Source organism: Ovis canadensis, chromosome 23 (genome assembly GCF_042477335.2).
Source record: "Ovis canadensis isolate MfBH-ARS-UI-01 breed Bighorn chromosome 23, ARS-UI_OviCan_v2, whole genome shotgun sequence".
NCBI classification, from domain to species: domain Eukaryota; kingdom Metazoa; phylum Chordata; class Mammalia; order Artiodactyla; family Bovidae; genus Ovis; species Ovis canadensis.
In genome coordinates this window covers 71,196,315-71,213,371 of record NC_091267.1, presented here as the reverse complement: position 1 = coordinate 71,213,371, position 17,057 = coordinate 71,196,315, and the positions used below count along the sequence as shown (strand labels likewise).

At 51.2% G+C, this 17,057-nt stretch overlaps 1 protein-coding gene across 1 annotated transcript in view; it reads left to right on the top strand.

Moving 5' to 3' along the window:
- Window positions 1-17,057, top strand: part of ALPK2 (alpha kinase 2) — a 140,412-nt gene that overhangs the window by 106,231 nt on the left and 17,124 nt on the right. Inside the window, exons 6-11 of the mRNA XM_069569335.1 lie at window positions 857-1,004; window positions 2,065-2,192; window positions 2,288-2,323; window positions 5,000-5,274; window positions 6,835-6,923; window positions 13,418-13,635. Coding sequence (XP_069425436.1) covers window positions 857-1,004; window positions 2,065-2,192; window positions 2,288-2,323; window positions 5,000-5,274; window positions 6,835-6,923; window positions 13,418-13,635 — 894 coding nt within the window. The remainder of the gene's footprint in view (window positions 1-856; window positions 1,005-2,064; window positions 2,193-2,287; window positions 2,324-4,999; window positions 5,275-6,834; window positions 6,924-13,417; window positions 13,636-17,057) is intronic.

Below are 17,057 nucleotides of genomic sequence, written 5' to 3'. Positions count from 1 at the left end.
CCTTGTGCATTGCAGAGCTCAAGGAATTTTAGGTAGCAAAAAGTGGGACTTTTTTTTTTTTAAGAGCTCATATCCAAATTATACTAGCTGTCTTTAATAAATTTACAAAACCAGAAACTTGACAAATTAAGAGGTTGAGGAACCTTCAAACAAAGCCAAGGGTCTTTTAGCATGCGTTTAGTGGTAAATAGATGCTACAATTGCTTCATCTTTTTCTAAGAGCAGAGAAGAAATTTTCAAAATGGAGTCTTCATTGCTTCCTTAGACATTAGGGCTTACACGATTTCTCCCAAACTAGAAGCAACACTGTTTAAAAAAGGTGGCACACGTCAAAATTAGAAACAAAATCCTAATGATCACAGAAGTCACTTTCTGTTTCACATTAGATGTATTTCAGAGAGCAGTGTTTGATAGGCAGCCATTCCACATTGCCTGACAGGATTAACTACACCAAGACCTTTTCAAAATTGGAAAGCATGCTTATCGCTCCTTAACACTTTCAAAGCAAATTCCGTGTCTGCTCTGAGCATGCCAAGGTATTTGTGAGTGTTAGTCACTCAGTCCTGTCCGACTCTTTGCGACCCCATGGACTGTAGCCCCTCAGGCTCCTCTGTCCACGGGATTGGGGGGGCTGAAAAGGGAGTTTCCTATTAGACTGACCTGTTCATTTCCTATCTGTTTAGGAAAGCGACATCTCCCTTCAGACACTAGGTCTCCTCATCAATTAATGGAGGATAATAATAATGATCTGTCTCTTGGCTTTGTTGAGAGAATTGAATGTGATAAAGCAGGAAAGTCTAAAAGCTCGTCTGCACTTCTCGTAAGAACACCGACCTACCAGTTTCCTCCTTTCCAGCTCCGGTATTACTGAAAAAGATCCAAGCTGAGATGTCCCCTGACCACCCTGGAAATGTAAAATTGAGCTGCCAGTTTGCAGAGATTCATGAAGATTCTACCATCTCGTGGACGAAAGATTCAAGATCGATAGCCCAAGTGCAGAGAAGGTGCGTTATCCGCCCTGGCTACTTTTCAGTTTATTTCACAACGTGGTTCTAAAAGAAAACAGTAAATCATAGGAAAGGAAGGAAGGTCAAAGCAGAAACTCCGCACCCACAGTGTCTAAGAAGAGAGACAGGGAAGAGCAGAGGGCTCTCTCCCTGCCTCAGCCATGAACCCCTTTCATCCTCTAGAAGCAGGGAAACCTGTCAATCATCTTCTAGTCTGAGGCTTTGTGGTCCCAAGATTAAAGAACTCTCCTATTGCCCAGTGCAACTTGCCGTCGTCTTAAATTCCCATTAACCTGACAAAAAGCTCAGACGAAGCTAAGGTAAGTCAAAAGGAAAAACCAATCTGAGCTTATGGAAAAGTGGCATCTCCCAAGGGTGGAGAGCCGCCATCTCTAGGATGGAGATACCAGTTTCTATTTGGGGCCCCAGGTTTACTAGAGGAGATGGGGCGGGGGAGATGAGTGAAACGCATCGTTGGCGAGAATCCCCCGGGTAGAGTTACCTACCCTAAATTAGCCCCTCTCTAGCAGTAAACGCTTGCTCAAGTGAGCTGGTAATCAGGAGTCATCTGTTGCACCTGAGGAGATGTGGCTCCTTCTAGAAACAGATCCCCTGGTTCTATGGAAACCAGTCTAACTTAATCCTCACAAGCTTCTGCCAAGAGAGATCCCAGTTCAGTTCCCCAAGTGTTCTTAACCTCCTAGTCTTTGTGTCCTTAACCTCCTAGTCTTTGTGTCCAACTCTCTGAAACCCCATGGACTGTAGCCTGCCAGGCTCCTCTGTCTATGGAATTCTCCAGGCAAGAATACTGGAGTGGCTTGCCATTTCCCTTTCCATAAAAAGTGAGGCAAATCAGTTTTCTATAAAATTGTCTGCTTGGAACACATCTTTGTAAACTGCTCCAGATGCAGCTATGGAAGACTTGAACTCTAGTTTTGTTTCTATAACATCACTCCAGAAAAAATTCAGCTGGGCTATGATTGTAATAAAGCTGCTTTGCCTAAAAGTGCAGCTTCAGAACGATGATGCTTGCCCACGTCCATGTCCCCCACTGCAGAGCAGGAGACGACTCCGTGGTGAGCGTGGCCATCCTCCAAGCCGGCCAGAAGGACCAGGGCCTCTATCACTGCTGCATCAAGAACAGCTACGGGAAAGTGAGCACTGAGTTTAACCTCACCGCGGAAGGTAAACCTCAGCTTCGCCATTCCCAGTGAGAGCCGCTAGCCCCTGCAGCTCAGGGACGCTCACTGGTGCTGAAGGCTCTCTCTCCTGTCTTCCAGTTCTCAAACAGCTCTCAAGTCACCCAGATGCTAAAGGTAAGCGAATCTGAGCCGAACGCCAGGGCAAGTGGGTGCACCCTAGACCATGCGATAGAGCTTCTAGAGACGAAGGCAGAAGCAAGTGTTCATCAGCTCCTCTGACGAAGCAGGAGAGGGCTCGGGAATTGCCTGGGGAACCAGGGATAACTCATAAGCTGTTTCAACCTAATTGCGGGGCCTACGATTAATGGGTTAGGCTACAAGTGTCCAGCGTGTGTTGTTAAGAACCGACTGTAGCGGTGCTGTCGTTGGGACCATGTGGTGGTAGGGGGGCAGGGCGTGGGTTGGGGTTTAACTTTCTCTGTGAAGCACAGCCCATCTCCATGGGATTTTTCAGCCTCTGGCTCTTTCACAGTGTATTTTGGTCCTGCTTATTTTTTTCTTTTCAATCAGACTAGCAGTTGCACTAGCTGAGCAGATTTTCAGAGTCAGATATTTGGGAGAATAAGTCCATTTATTTGCATCTTAGTAGAAGTGAGAGGTGGACTTCTGGGCTTTCCTACGGCACTAATGCACCGCTGCTGTAGCAGCGAGCTAACAGCCGCCCCCGACACACAGGCTGCCCCAGGACTGCCTGTCATGCCCATGCGGCCTTGTGTCTCCTCTTGGGGACAGTTGCCCACTGCACTCGGCCATCTGCTGGCCAGTTTCTCACAACCTGCCTGGCGGGGAGGCCCTGATTTGTAGTTTTCTAATCTCCGTGATGCAGACATTCACCACGGCCAAGGTTACTCTGTCCGTTTGTACTATGTGTACTGATTTTTTTCTTCCCCTAAGGCAACTAAAATCCTGAGATCTTTGAAAACAGGCCAGTACAGACATCAAGATGCAGTGACATCTAGTAATTAAAGACAAGGGGCTGGGCTCTCGACTTAAATGGTCTATTAAATGTTGCGACTTATCCAAAATAGACTTAAATGCAAACTCCTCACCATTCAAATGCTGCCTACCTGTGTCATATGCTTGTGTAAGTTTATAATCCTCTCCCTACATCTGTCTCCATCCCCCTGAAGTCTAAGTATGCAAAAGAGTATCCTTTTCTCCAATCAGAAAAATGACCTTCAGAAGAAGGGGTTCTGTCTCATAAACTGCTTAGCAACAGTGGGCATTCCCCATTGCAGATTCTTGCTCTGACCTCGTTAATCTAGGTTTGCAGAGACTCGTTTCTCAAGGTTTTTACCAGTTAGGAATGAGACCGTAGTGGGGCTGAGGTACTGGTCTCTGTAAGTGTAGCGCTGTGACTCCCACCATTGGATGGGAGCCTGGACCCTGAAGACGTCACCTTCTCCATGTGACCAGGGGTCCAGTTTCTATGGCTGGGGAGACGGTAACTTCCTGTGCACCTTCCGATAAAGAAGTGTCAAGTGACTTCCCCTGGAGGAATCTCCCCTAGACACCTTCTCTAAATCTCCAGAAGAGGCATACATAATTTTAAAAGTTGACCTCTAACTAAAAATCTAACAAAACCAAGCTGGTGGGAGACCCAAAAGGAATGACTCAGAGCTAGAACAACTTAATGACGGTACACAGGGCTTCAGAGAGAAGTCCTAACGAGGATGCATCTTTCTTATAGCTTCTCCTGGCTAAGTAGACATCCCTGGAAGTTACGGACAGGATTATTGAGGATGGTGTTCGTGCTCGCCACGTATCTTTCCTTAGGGGAAGTTGCCCATCCTCACCTTTGGCGGCTGCTGCTGCTAAGTCGCTTCAGTCGTGTCCGACTCTGTGCGACCCCATAGACTGAGCCCACCAGGCTCCCCCGTCCCTGGGATCCTCCAGGCAAGAACACTGGAGTGGGGTGCCATTTCCTTCTCCAATGCATGAAAGTGAAAAGTAAAAGTGAAGGTGCTCAGTTGTGTCCAACTGTTAGTGACCCCATGGACTGCAGCCCACCAGGCTCCTCCATCCACGGGATTCTCCAGGCGAGAGTACTGGAGTGGGGTGCCATTGTCATCTCTGAACGATACAGCTGCTAGAAAACTTTACAGAGAGATCCAAGATGATTCTACTGTGTTTCAGCTCCTCTTCAGAGGGAACTCTTTCTTGTTTTGGGTTGTACCTGCCCACTTCTTTAATCTACCACAGGCATTAAGAGGCAGTAACACCCACAAGCAGGCAAAATTGGGTCTTGGGGAGGCAAAAAACTAATTTTTGTCCATAAAGCACATACGTACATATGGTACATACCAGATACACAGCACCTCTGTGGTAGTCGCATCTTATGTGGAGCAATTGGGGTGGGAAGGCTAAAAAGAATCCTTGCAAAGAGGCAATAATGAAACAAGAAAACCGGGAAACACGGAGCTGCCAGATCTTGCTGATTCTTGTTCCCTCTTGTTCCCACATTTTGCTCATCTTTTCCACTTGCCTTTAATCACCTGGCCTGAGCCTGTTCACACTTTCTAGACCTGTCTACAGTCCTCTTTCTGGCCTCCCCAGCTTTGCTCCCCTCTCCTCCAGTCTCCTGGGGGCCTTGCCTTGTGCTCTATCCTCAGTGACCACCTCCCCCATCTCTCCGCCAAGCTCTGCCTTCGCTGGGGGACCAGCGTGGCTCCCGCTCCCAGCGTCGGAGGGTCAGCCTTGTCCTTCGCTGTGCCTGTGTAGGGATGCTCGTCAGCCAATGAGCAGGGCTGGGGGATGTTTCTGTGCAACGGAAGCTGTGTTGCGTTCTAGTATATGAAGAGATTGAATTCAGCCAGCTCATCTTCCGAGAGGACTTCCTCCGTGACAGCTACTTCGGGGGCCGCCTGCACGGCCAGATCGCCACGGAGGAGCTGCACTTCGGGGAAGGCGTCCACCGGAGAGCATTCCGCAGCAAGGTGCTGCACGGCCTCACGCCGCTCTTCAAGCCCGGCCACGCCTGCGTGCTCAAGGTGCACAATGCCGTCGCCTACGGGACCAGAAACAACGACGAACTCATCCAGAGGAACTACAGGCTCGCCGCGCAGGTGGGTCCGCCCGTCCTGAGGGTGCCGCTCGAGGCGGTGACGGACCCAGATAACCCGAGACGAAAGTCCCACTCAGAACTTGATGCGAGCGTTGCCAGAAGGGTGTCTTTCTCCGAGGTTACTAGACCAAGGCCAAATGCTAGAAATCAAAACCTTGGTCTTGGACCCGCGAATTCTTGGCCCCGTGCCAGCCAGTTGGGACTTGCCTGTGTCTGGAGGTGTCTCGCCAGTTTCTACCTGGGCTGGGATCACTTCCAGGAAGGCTTCCTAGGAAGCCCCATCAAATCCCCGGGGTCTTGAATCTACCTGGACACAGAATTGTACGGGGAGTGGGGTGTCTAAGGTACCTTAGATGCCAGGATTCCCAAAGGACGCCTAAAGTGACCCCATAGATGGCAGCCCGCCAGGCTCCTCTGTCCATGGAATTCTCCAGGTAAGAATACTGGAGTGACATTTGCCATTTCCTTCTCCAGGAAAGGACAGCCAAAGTCAAGGGTAATTTCTGGAGGCTTCTGGTTGGTTTTAGGGAAGAGGAAGGGGGCTGGGGTACAGTCCAAAAGGTCAGCGTTTGTCCTGGTTCCTGCCTTCCTGAGTCATGTTCAGTATCCGCCCATAAGCTATGGAGAAGATGGAGCTGTGAGTCTAAGTTCCTTCCTGTGCTGCTGCGTGATGGTACCCTTGAGGCAAGAGGGGAGCGGGAGGGGAACACGGGCTTCTTCCTGCATCACCCCCACCCAGTCCATGAATTTCACTCAATGCCAGGGCTGGCCGAGCTTTCAGGAGAGCTGGGTGTAGCTCTTTCACAAACCAGGGGCCCTTAAGCTTTTTAACCCATAAAATGAATAGGCCAGACTCGGGTCTCTTGGGTGCTCTCAAACATCATCCATCCGTGGTTATCTCAGACATGGTGATGGTCCTGTGGGCCTGGTGCTTGTGAAGACAGCCGTTTCCTCTGAGCACAAGATTTTGCCACACACATCCTTTCTCCTCCGAATCTCTCCTCAGTTTGCTTTCAGGGAGTATTCCTTCCATCTCAAGTACCGTCTGGTCCAGTCATGGAAAATCCCCCAGCATCCAGATGCCACTTAGAAAAGCCCTACAGAGTAGGAAAGCAGGATCCCGTTTGCTTTTCCTAAGCCAACAATCTTGGCAAGGTGTTCATTACTTACAGCTTGTTATACCTTTAAAAAAAAAAAAGAAAACCTTGAGAGAACTCATGGGAAACCCAACCATCCCCACCCATGCTTCATCTGAAACCCTGTCTGGGGACCAGTCCCCTTAGCTCAAGGTGAACTTCAGCCACGCGGGTCCTAGAAATGTCATAGTTCAGGGACACCTCGCCTGGAGACCACATGGTCGTCACCTGCACGGCTCCTTCAGGCCTCAGAGCTCCTGCAGCTACCAACTGTGGGCTACATTCATTATTGCTTCTGTGCCCCCAACCACCGGATGGGATTGGAAATCCATTGAGTCGACCTCATTGGGAAATCTGAGTCTCACTGGGCAGCGCTCTGACTTTCTTCTCACCCCTGGGGTTTCCTGTGTGTTTGGGTGATCTAGGAATGCTACGTGCAGAACACCGCCAGACACTATGCCCAGATCTACGCCGCGGAAGCCCAGCCTCTGGAAGGCTTCGGGGAAGTGCCTGAGTAAGTGTTTCCCCCTTGGGTTGGCCCAGCTCTGACTTGGGGACGTGGGCGGGCTGGAGGGATGAGAGGCTGGGCAGAAACAGGGAGCGTTCCAGTGGGTCTGTAAGCGCCAAGAGGGCACATGTGGCTGCCACCCTGCTCTTCATGGGGTCCCCAGAGGCTTATAGAAAAATAATCGAGAAATATTAAAGTGTATGGATATATGGAATAATTCAATAAACATGTATACCATGTTAAATAGAAAAAGTATCTACTCACGGGTATTATGTTGTCTAAAGCATAAACAGAACAGGAGATCGTGAAAAACTTAGTCCTATGATACAAGAAATAGACAGTGGTGAGCGCGTCAGGGAAAAAACTGGATAATCAGGGCCATAGGAGCGTAGTCCCTGCTCCATGGAGCACTACACAGAGGTGCAGTGTTTACCCACTGAGGTCAGTTACACTGACAAGTATCTGTTGGCCCATGTGCATGCTGGAATGTCTGCAGCTCGTCTTTACCGATCTCTTATCTGGCTGAAACCACACGTGGGAAGAGAAGGGGCTGTGCCAGTGCCCACTGGAAACTGCAAACGGAGCAGCCGTTTACACATCAGTGCAAATGGGGAAGGGGGAAAAGCAGGAAGGGCCTGTTTCTTATGCGCGTCATCTCTGTGAACTTGCAAAATGGAAGAGAAATCGCCTTCCTGAGCAGGTGCGTCGGGCACACCCCATACAGAGTCTCATGCCTGCTGCTCTTCAAGGTCTGCCTGTGTCCTCGGTGCACGCCTGCTGAGTCACTTCCGTCGTATCCGGACCCTTTGAGACCCCGTGGACGGTAGCCCTTCAGGCTCCTCTGTCCATGGGATTCTCCAGGCAAGAATACTGGAGTGGGTTGCCATGCCCTCCTCCAGAGGATCTTCCCAACCCAGGGACTGAACCCGCGTCTCTTACGTCTCCTGCACTAGCGGGTTCTTTACCACTAGTGCCACCTGGGAAGCAATTCTCAGTAACTTCAAGAAAAATGAACATACTGCAAAGAAAACCACTTTCAGTTGCTTTTCTGTTCAGTGCACTGAGGTAGTCTGGACTGGGCCATCTGTAGAGCTCAGCCCGTTCTTCTCCAGCCCCTCTTGCTGCTCTGTTCTCTTTAGTTCCTGGTTGAGGAAGAGTCCACCCAGTAATCAGTCCACCAGGTGTGGCACCGAAGTGCCCTTCTGCAGGGACATACCCAAGCTTTGTGCGAACTGACTCATACAGGACTTGGGGGCTTCTCTAAGGAAAAGAACACAATTATGAATATCAAGATATGGCCAGGGACTTGGAAAGGGTGAAGGACTCAGGCTTAATCGGCTTCCAGCAAATCTGACATTGCTCTGGAAATGGCTGTGCATGTTTTGGAATCCAAATACCTTTCCTTATTGTGGGAGAGTTTGACCTCATTCGTGGACAAGAGCAGGATATGGAGGGATAGTTCAGTTGCTCAGTCGTGTCTGACTCTTTGCAACCCCATGGACTGCAGCACACCAGGCCTCCCTGGCCATCACCAACTCCCGGAGTTTACCCAAACTCATGTCCATTGAGTCAGTGATGCCATCCCAGCATCTCATCCTCTGTCGTCTCCTTCTCCTCCTGCCCTCAATCTTTCCCAGCGTCAGGGTCTTTTCCAATGAGTCAGTTCTTCGCATCAGGTGGCCAAAGCACTGGAATTTCAGCTTCAGCATCAGTCCTTCCCCAAGCATGGGATTGGCACTCAGCATCCGTGGTGAAAGGGTTGCCCACGTGGTGTCTCAGGACTCTGTCCTGGTCTAGATCCTGCTCCTGAGAGAGGTGCTCTGCCATCTGAAATTGGGTGGGGAAGAGGGGAGGTGCGCTTCTCGTGTTTTTTTTTTTTTAAGGAAATACTCATAAATGGCAGAAGGGGGTAAAATGCACCTGCCAAAGGCCGAGTTGCCTGCAGAAGGCTTTCTTTGGAACATTGTTTTGTGTCTTTAAAACTCAACTGAGTGTTGCATCCTTCCTCCCACCTTGCTGATGTTTTCTCTACGATCTTTGACTCAACACCTGGGGGTAGCCTCCAGCTGGACTCTGGGAGAGGGCAGGTCGTGGGTGGAGCCCACGTGTCCTCGGTGCTCTGGGAGATCCTTCCAGCTCTGCTTTCACTGCTGGGGAAGCAGCCCCCCGCAACGCCGTGCAAGTGCAGACCTGCCCAGGGACCCCTTCCTCGTGAGAGACCGACCTGAAGTCTCACCTCACTGCGGGAGGACCTGCCCCGGGTCCCCAGGGAGGCGGGGATGATGGTGGTGCCTGTGACGGCATCTCTGGGGGGAGGAGGCCCCGCCCTGCCGCCCGCATGACTCTTCCTAAGCTTGGCTGTGGTCACGGAGTCGCACAGGATTGTTCTACTCGCTTACCTGTAGAGATTCTGGCTGAAAACCCGGGGCTCTTCCGAGGCCTTCACCGTAGGGCTTGTGTGTGGTTTTACTAACACAGCTGACCGCAGCCTCCCACCCGGTCACCATCATTGGTGCAGGGGACTGTCACACCATCACTTTTTAATTCTGTCACTTAGACCCTTCCAGAAGCCTCCTTTCTGAGCCTTTAAATGCCTTAATAGTTGTTAGGTGTAAGTCCCTAATGCAGGTTCCTGTTGACCCATTTGATCTGTACTAAACATATTCTTCATGTTAACAAAAATTAGCATCTTACCTCTTCCTCAGGGTGGCCATCATAATTTCTGCTTTTAAGCCCTCGAAAACGGCATCTGTTGTGGTCAAACTTTAATGAGATGACCTCTCCTTGACAGGTCGTATCCTGTATCAGTCGTGACCAGGAGGGCTGCTCCGGGCCTCTGGTAGAAGCAGCCGGAGACGTTGCTAACATCCTATAATGCACAGGACAGTTGCCGCCCAAGAATTGCCTGGTCCCAGATGTCCGTGCCAAGACTCAAACTTTGTCCTGTATACATATTTTCTCCCCCAGACAGCATTTACTATGAGCCAGGCTTTGTTCCAAGCTAGGTGATGGGTGCTTAAAGGATAAAAAGAAAATGAAGCAGGTTCTTGCTCCTCACAGCCAGCAGTGTGAGGCATGTAGGACAAAGCCCACTGTTGTCGAGTGCAAGGAGTTATGGGGACACGGAGGAGGGAGGAGGGGTCTGGAAAGGCTTCCAAGAGGAGGGTGTTGAAGAATGAGTGGGAGTCTTCCAGATGAAGGGCAAGGGTGGAGACTAGCAAGCAAAAGGGGCAGCATGTCCAAAGAGATGAAGAGCCGTGAAAGAAGGTTTCCAAGGAGATGGGAAAAGTTCAGCAGATCTAGCGTGCTGGGAGGCAGAAAAAAAGGGGGGCAGGGTAAGAGGTGGGAAGCCAGGAGGCCAGAATGCAGAGGACTTTAAATGCTCAGCTGATCAGCTTGGAACGTGTTCTCTTGGCTTCGGGGGTGAGAAGGAGGCAGGGGTTAACCAGGAGCTTTAGCAGGGCAAACGAGCCACAGAGCAGACATGTCATTAATTTTATCTTCAGAACAGTTTTAGGTTCACAGCAAAATTGAATGGAGGGGACAGATTTCCACACCCCATCACCTCGCCCGCCATCCACACCCCTCACCAGGTCGGAATGTCTGTCACAATGTATCTCCATTGATATAACATCACTGCAGGCCCACAGCGTACATTAGGTTGTGCATTCTGTGGGCTTGGACAACTGTCTACTGATGTGTTATATGGTACCATATAGAGTAGTTTTGTTGCCCTGAAAGTCCTCTGCATCGATGCGGCTCTTGCAGCTATCTGCCTGGGGGCAATGGAAGTCCAGGGACAAGGCCCAGAGGCTGGATGCAGAGAGACCAGTCTGCAAGTGATTGCTACAGCCCCAAAAGGGGGCAGTGACGGTGGAACTAAGCCTCTGGCGTGGGGAGTTTGAGAGAACAGGCTTGCCTGACTTTCCGGGGGTAGGTGTGTTTAATCAGACTTACGGAAGGAGCCGGGCTTCCGTGATGGCTCAGCCATAGAGAGTCCGCCTGCAATACAGAAGATGTGGGTTTGATCCCTGGGGCAGGACGATCCCCTGGAGAAGGGAATAGCAGCCCACTCCAGTATCCTTGCCTGGAGAATCCTATGGACAGAGGAGCCTGGGGGCCTAACAGTCCATGGGGTCGCAAAAGAGTCGGACACGACTTAGTGACTAAACAAGAACAACAACATGGAGGAAGCAAAAAGGGAGAGGAGCCTGACGTGAGCTTATTGTGGCTCAGCTGGTAAAGAATGCGCCTGCAATGCAGGAGACCTGGCTTCAATCCCTGGGTTGGGAAGACTCCCTGGAGAAGGGAAAGGCTACCCACGCCGGTATTCTGGCCTGGAGAATTCCATGGACAGAGGGGCCTGGTGGGCTGGGATAGGCCATAGGGTCGCAAAGAGCTGGACATGACTGAGCCACTTTCACTTAGATGGGGCAGATAAAGCGGCCCCTTGAAGACAGTGAAGGCGGGGTAGACTCGTGTAGGTGTATGGCAGATGGATCACTGCACAGGCACAAGCTATCCAGTTGATTTTTTTGTTGTTGAATGGAAAGAATGCAAAGGTACAGTTGCCAATAGACTCTACAGATGTTGGACTTGGGGTAAATAAGTAGTTCAGCCTTTGCCATGTTAAATTCGAGACGCCTTTTAGACATCAAGTATAGATGGAGAGTTAGTTGGCTGGAGACGTGTCAGGATTTCAGGGGAGAGGTCTGGGCTGCTGATGTAAATGCAGAAGCTGTCAACTCGTAAACTGTATTTAAAGCAAGGGAATTTAAAACTAGAGAACGGATTGCAGAGCAAGGAGACCTGTCCCAGGATGTGCCAGGGCGTAGAGGACGCGGAGAAACAAGGAACCAGCAAAGCAGGCAGACAGGAAGTGGCCAGGCAAGCAGAAAGGAAACCAAAAGGAAGTGAGTTTCTGGAGGGCGGGGGAAGATGTCTTAGAAACAAGTGAGAGCGACTCTTCAGTGCCACTGAGAACGAGTCAGACGAGGGCGGAGAAGGGCACTGCTCCGCTGGGCAATGTGGTGCCCCAGACTGAGGTTTCTTTCAGCAGAAAGGCCGCTTTGGGTTCAGGAGAGACTGGGAGGGGGAAAGGGTTGTAGGCGGATTTGGGTTTTGATGGGAATGGCGAGTCGGGGTGGGAGTGGGCTGCGGGGTCCGCAGGCTGTGGAGTCATCACAGCGTGCCCACCGGGAAGGAGTCTGCAGGGGGATGGTGACGCAGGAGAGAGTGCCCCCCCCCCCCCTCGCCAGAGTGTCCTCGAGCTTCGGGGAGGGGCCGGGATCCAGGGCGCCGGTGGGGCGAGGGCTCAGATCGCAGCCAGAAGGGCTGGTCCTCGGGGGTGGGAGCGCTTGGTGGTGGCAGCTTTTAGAAGCTCTCTCAGCGTTTCCTTTTTTCCCGGTCCAACCGGAAGCCGGGTGTTCAGCGTAGAGTGAGGCTGGGGGAGGTTGGAGGAGGGAGGGTCAGGCTTGGGTGGATTCCCTTGGGCGGTGGGGCGGGGCAGGGTCTGACCGCCGGCCCCGCCCCCCCACCACGCATCGCTGCTGCCTGGCCTCCCTGCTGCCTCTCCCGCCCCGTCCAGCCTCACACATGCCACCAGGGGTGCAGAGCGGCCCCTGTCGCATGCAAGTTTGATCTCCTCCTCCTCCAAGACCCTCCAACGTTTCTCACCCCCGCCCAGTACAAAGGGTGGAGTCTCCCAAGTGGCCCAGGGCCCCGCAGTCCCGCCCCAGTCCCTCCTGGCCTTGCTTGGCCACCACCACCCTCCAGACACACCGCCCCACAGGACCCTGCCCAGAACCTCACTATTTGCTGTTCCTTCCACTTGGAATGTTCCTGCAGAGACACCCTCATGGCTCCCCCCGCAAGCCCCACCTCCTACAGGCCTGTCTGCTCAAATGATCCTTATTTTCGAGGCCATCTCCAACCTCCCTAAATCCAATCACAGCCCACTTGGGCTGCCTCCTCCTCCCCACTGCTCTGGTTCCTCATAGAGCACGGAGCGCGCTGCACCTGTTTGCTGCCTGGCGCCTGCATTTAAATGTAAGATCCTTGAGAGCAGAGCTTCCATCGTCTTCAGTGTTTTCTAGAAGGACATCTGGGAGGGAGACTGACACACAGAAGCCGCTGAGTGAATGTTTGCTGATGGAATAAAAGGAAGGGTGGATATATGCTGGCTGGCTGGATGCATAGTCACCTGACCCGTGGGTCAGTGATGGACTCTAACGATGGCTATAAAAAGACATTCATTTCTACGGGAGCAATTAAACTCCATAGGAGGAAGAGTTTCTCATCAACTCTAGGAACAAATAAAAGGAACACACACCCCTTTTTTCCCCCATTAAATAATCACTGGCGGATATTTAGTCTACATCTGATGGAACCCGGGGGTTTATCCTGCAGCCCGCTGATCCTCCTCCCGGTTGGGTAGAATGTCCCCACGTCTTTATTCCCATGTGACAACACAATCCTGCCCATGTTCTCTTTCCTTCCAGGATCATTCCTATTTTCCTCATCCATCGACCTGAGAATAACATCCCGTACGCAACTGTGGAGGAAGAGCTGATTGGAGAATTCGTGAAGTATTCCATCAGGGATGGGAAGGAGATAAACTTCTTGAGAAGAGAGTCGGAGGCTGGGCAGAAGTGTTGCACCTTCCAGCACTGGGTCTACCAGAAAACAAGTGGCTGCTTGCTGGTCACAGACATGCAGGGTGAGCAGAGCAGCTTGGCCTGGGTTCCAGGGGTGCTCTGGGTCTGGAACGTTCCTGGGGGCGGAGGGGAGGCAAAAGGAGCAGACTGTCACCATCTTCGCCAGCAGAAAGTGTTACTAATGTCTCATGAGAAACAGTGACAAAGGAGCCTGAAATGACCCAGCCAATGGAGTAACAAAGTACACTTTAATAATTCATTCCAATTATAATTATTCATAATGCCTTCCCATTATAAGAGGTAACCAAAAATTGATGCTCTGTGTCCTCAACAGGCACAAAATCAGGAATACATGTATATATGAAAATCCACACATACCAAAAGATTAATTAAAATGTAAGAATTCATAATAGGTGAAAGGGTCTTTCACGGGTGCTTGAGATTTCAAGCTCCCCTGGTGAATTCACAGCATGTTTTCCATTTATACCCACCTCACAGGGAACGCGTTTGGTGTATGAAATGGGGATGTCATCATTAGATTTCTCACAGAGAGGGCCCTGAGACAAGTTGCAGTTTGGGGTTTCCCCTAGACCACCAGCCTGCAGTTCACTGATTTTCTGGGAGGACTCATGGAACTCAGAAAAGCATTATGTTCGTGATTACGGTTTAGTACAGTGAAAGGATACAGACTCAAATCAGTACAGGGAAGAGGCGCTTGGGGAAGGGTCCAGGGGAGACCAGGTGGGAATTTCCAGGTGTCCCCTGCTGGTGGAGCCAGGGGTCAGTGCCCCTTCCTGGCAGGGAGGGGTGTGCATGGAGCATTGCCATCCAGAAATGTTCAGCCAAGATTTGTTTAGGGACCCATCACTGCTTGCCCGTGGGATGACCTCAGTCTCTAGCCTCTTCGGACAGTTAAAAAAAAAAATTATTTGGCTGCACCAGGTCTTGGTTATGCCGTGTGGGATCTAGTTCCCTGATCAGGGATTGAACCCAGGCCCCCCTGCATTGAGATCATGGAGCCTTAGCCATCGGACCACCAGGGAAGTCTCTGACTCTTACCAGAGCTTAGCAGTTACCTCCAAAACGTTGGGCAGAAACAAATCCTTTATTTAGGCCAAGTTCATCTTCTATTGCACACAAATGTTCCAGTGCAAGTATTTGGGAGGAGACCCCAGGAAATGCTGGTAGGAGACTGAGGAAGTGTGGCAGGCGAAGGGAAAGAAAGTCGATAGGGTGCCTGATAGCCAGTCACCGCTGTGAATTCCTGAAGCTGAAGCCCGGTGGGGAAAGTCTGGGAGGCTGAGCAGGACAAGCTTCTCAGCAAAGATCACACTCGAGGAGCAAGGGTGTTTATATACCAGCTCCCCTTAGTATCCCAGCAGAAGGCTGCTGCGAGGGGGGAGGTGAACTTCCCTGGGTTTGCTGCCGGCACGTGGGCCAGCCCTGCTGAGCGCAGTGAGGGCGTGTGACCCGAGAAAGGCTCTCAGGCCAAGAGAGGCTGGTGGAGGCATGTGAGGGGGACAGCCATGCACACACACCCGGGGAGGGCAATGGGCTGCCGCCCCAGCAGCTTCGGCCACGGGGGCCTCCCTTTTCCTTTCCAGATGACAATGCTTTAGGAAAAACCTGACCTATAACTGGGTACCTGCTAATGTCAGACATTGTCACACGCAAGGACCCCGAGCTCTGGAGCCTGGCGGTGAGGAGAGCCCCCTGCACCTCCACGTCCCAGCCTTGAGCGGGCTGCTCACCTTTGTGTCTCAGTCCTTTCCACAGCGGGTGTCTGTGAGGATTACGTGAGAGAGGAAGACATTTAGCACAGCACTGACACGGTGTCCCCTATTTTTTAAATCTTTTGAAATAACCACAGGGATGCGAAGTTGCAAGACTGTGGAGAGGGTCTCCAGGTACCCCTCACCCGGCTTCACCTAATGATAGCACCTTGCATAGCTATAACACTGCGGAGCCAGGAGGTTGACAGCACAATGTAACAAGTCTACAGACCTAACTTGGAGTTCATCAGTTTTTGCCTGCCTTCATTTCCCCGTTTTTGTTTCATCTTAATAGCTCTGCCAAAGAGACATGATCCCCATTTTACAGATGGAGAAACAGAGGCTGGGAGTTAAGGATCTAATCGTGGCTGTCAGTCGGCTGCTAAGAGGGGTCCCAGACTCCAACCCACTCTTTTTTTATTTTGAGTGCCAGACATCCCTGTTTGTTTTTTAAATCGAAGTAATTGCTTTACAATGTTGTTGATGTCTGCTGGACAGCCACAGGAACCCGCTCTAAGCATATGTGTCTGCTCCCTGTCAAGCCTCCTTCCCACCCCTCTACGTCATTGCAGAGGGCAAGGCTGCGTTTCCTGTGTATAGAGCAGCTTCCCACTAACTATCTGACACGTGATGGTGTGTTTACAGCAACGCCACTCTCTCAACTTGTCCCACCCTCTCCTTTCCCTGCTGCAGCATGCTATTTCTGAACCCCAAGCGCTCTCCATGAAAACTCAAAAAGGCTTTCCAGGTATCCCTTAATGTTGAAGGCTGCTGTGAGGGGCTCCGCTGAGGCCAGCCGGAGAGTGTGGTGTTCAGACATGAAGGGGAGGCTGACCTGCAAGCTGAAGACAGCCCTAACCACTCACTCGTGAAGAGACGCTGCTGCCGTGCACTCAAAACATGGTCTTCAGACAGCTGTCTCACCCAAACTGTCCGTGCCACTCTCAGACTCACCTGTCTTTGTCCTTCCTAGTTGAAAACTTTGTGTCAAATATGGTTGTTACACTGGGGAAAGCAACACTGGGAGCCTCGTGCATGGCCAATTTTGCTTCAGTTCAGCTCAGTCGCTCAGTCGTGTCCGACTCTCTGCGACCCCATGAATCGCAGCACGCCAGGCCTCCCTGTCCATCCACAACTCCCGGAGTTCACTCAGAGTTGCATCCATCGAGTCAATGATGCCATCCAGCCATCTCATCCTTTGCCGTCCCCTTCTCCTCCTGCCCCCAATCCCTCCCAGCATCAGAGTCCTTTCCAATGAGTCAACTCTTTGCATGAGGTGGCCAAAGTACTGGAGTTTCAGCTTTAGCATCATTCCTTCCAAAGGAATCCCAGGGTTGATCTCCTTCAGAATGGACTGGTTGGATCTCCTTGCAGTCCAAGGGACTCTCAAGAGTCTTCTCCAACACCACAGTTCAAAAGCATTAATTCTTCGGCGTTCAGCCTTCTTCACAGTCCAACTCTCACATCCATACACGACCACAGGAAAAACCATAGCCTTGACTAGACGGACCTTAGTTGGCAAAGTAATGTCTCTGCTTTTGAAGATGCTATCTAGGTTGCCCACAACTTTTCTTCCAGGCACCGGTAAACAGCTATAGGGGAACCTTACATCACCTTATGGTGGCATGTGTGGTTTAAAGTGTCGGCACGGTGTCTCATAAGGGTGTTTTACTCTCTGCTACTGGGGAAGATTTCCATCATCTTCACTGTGG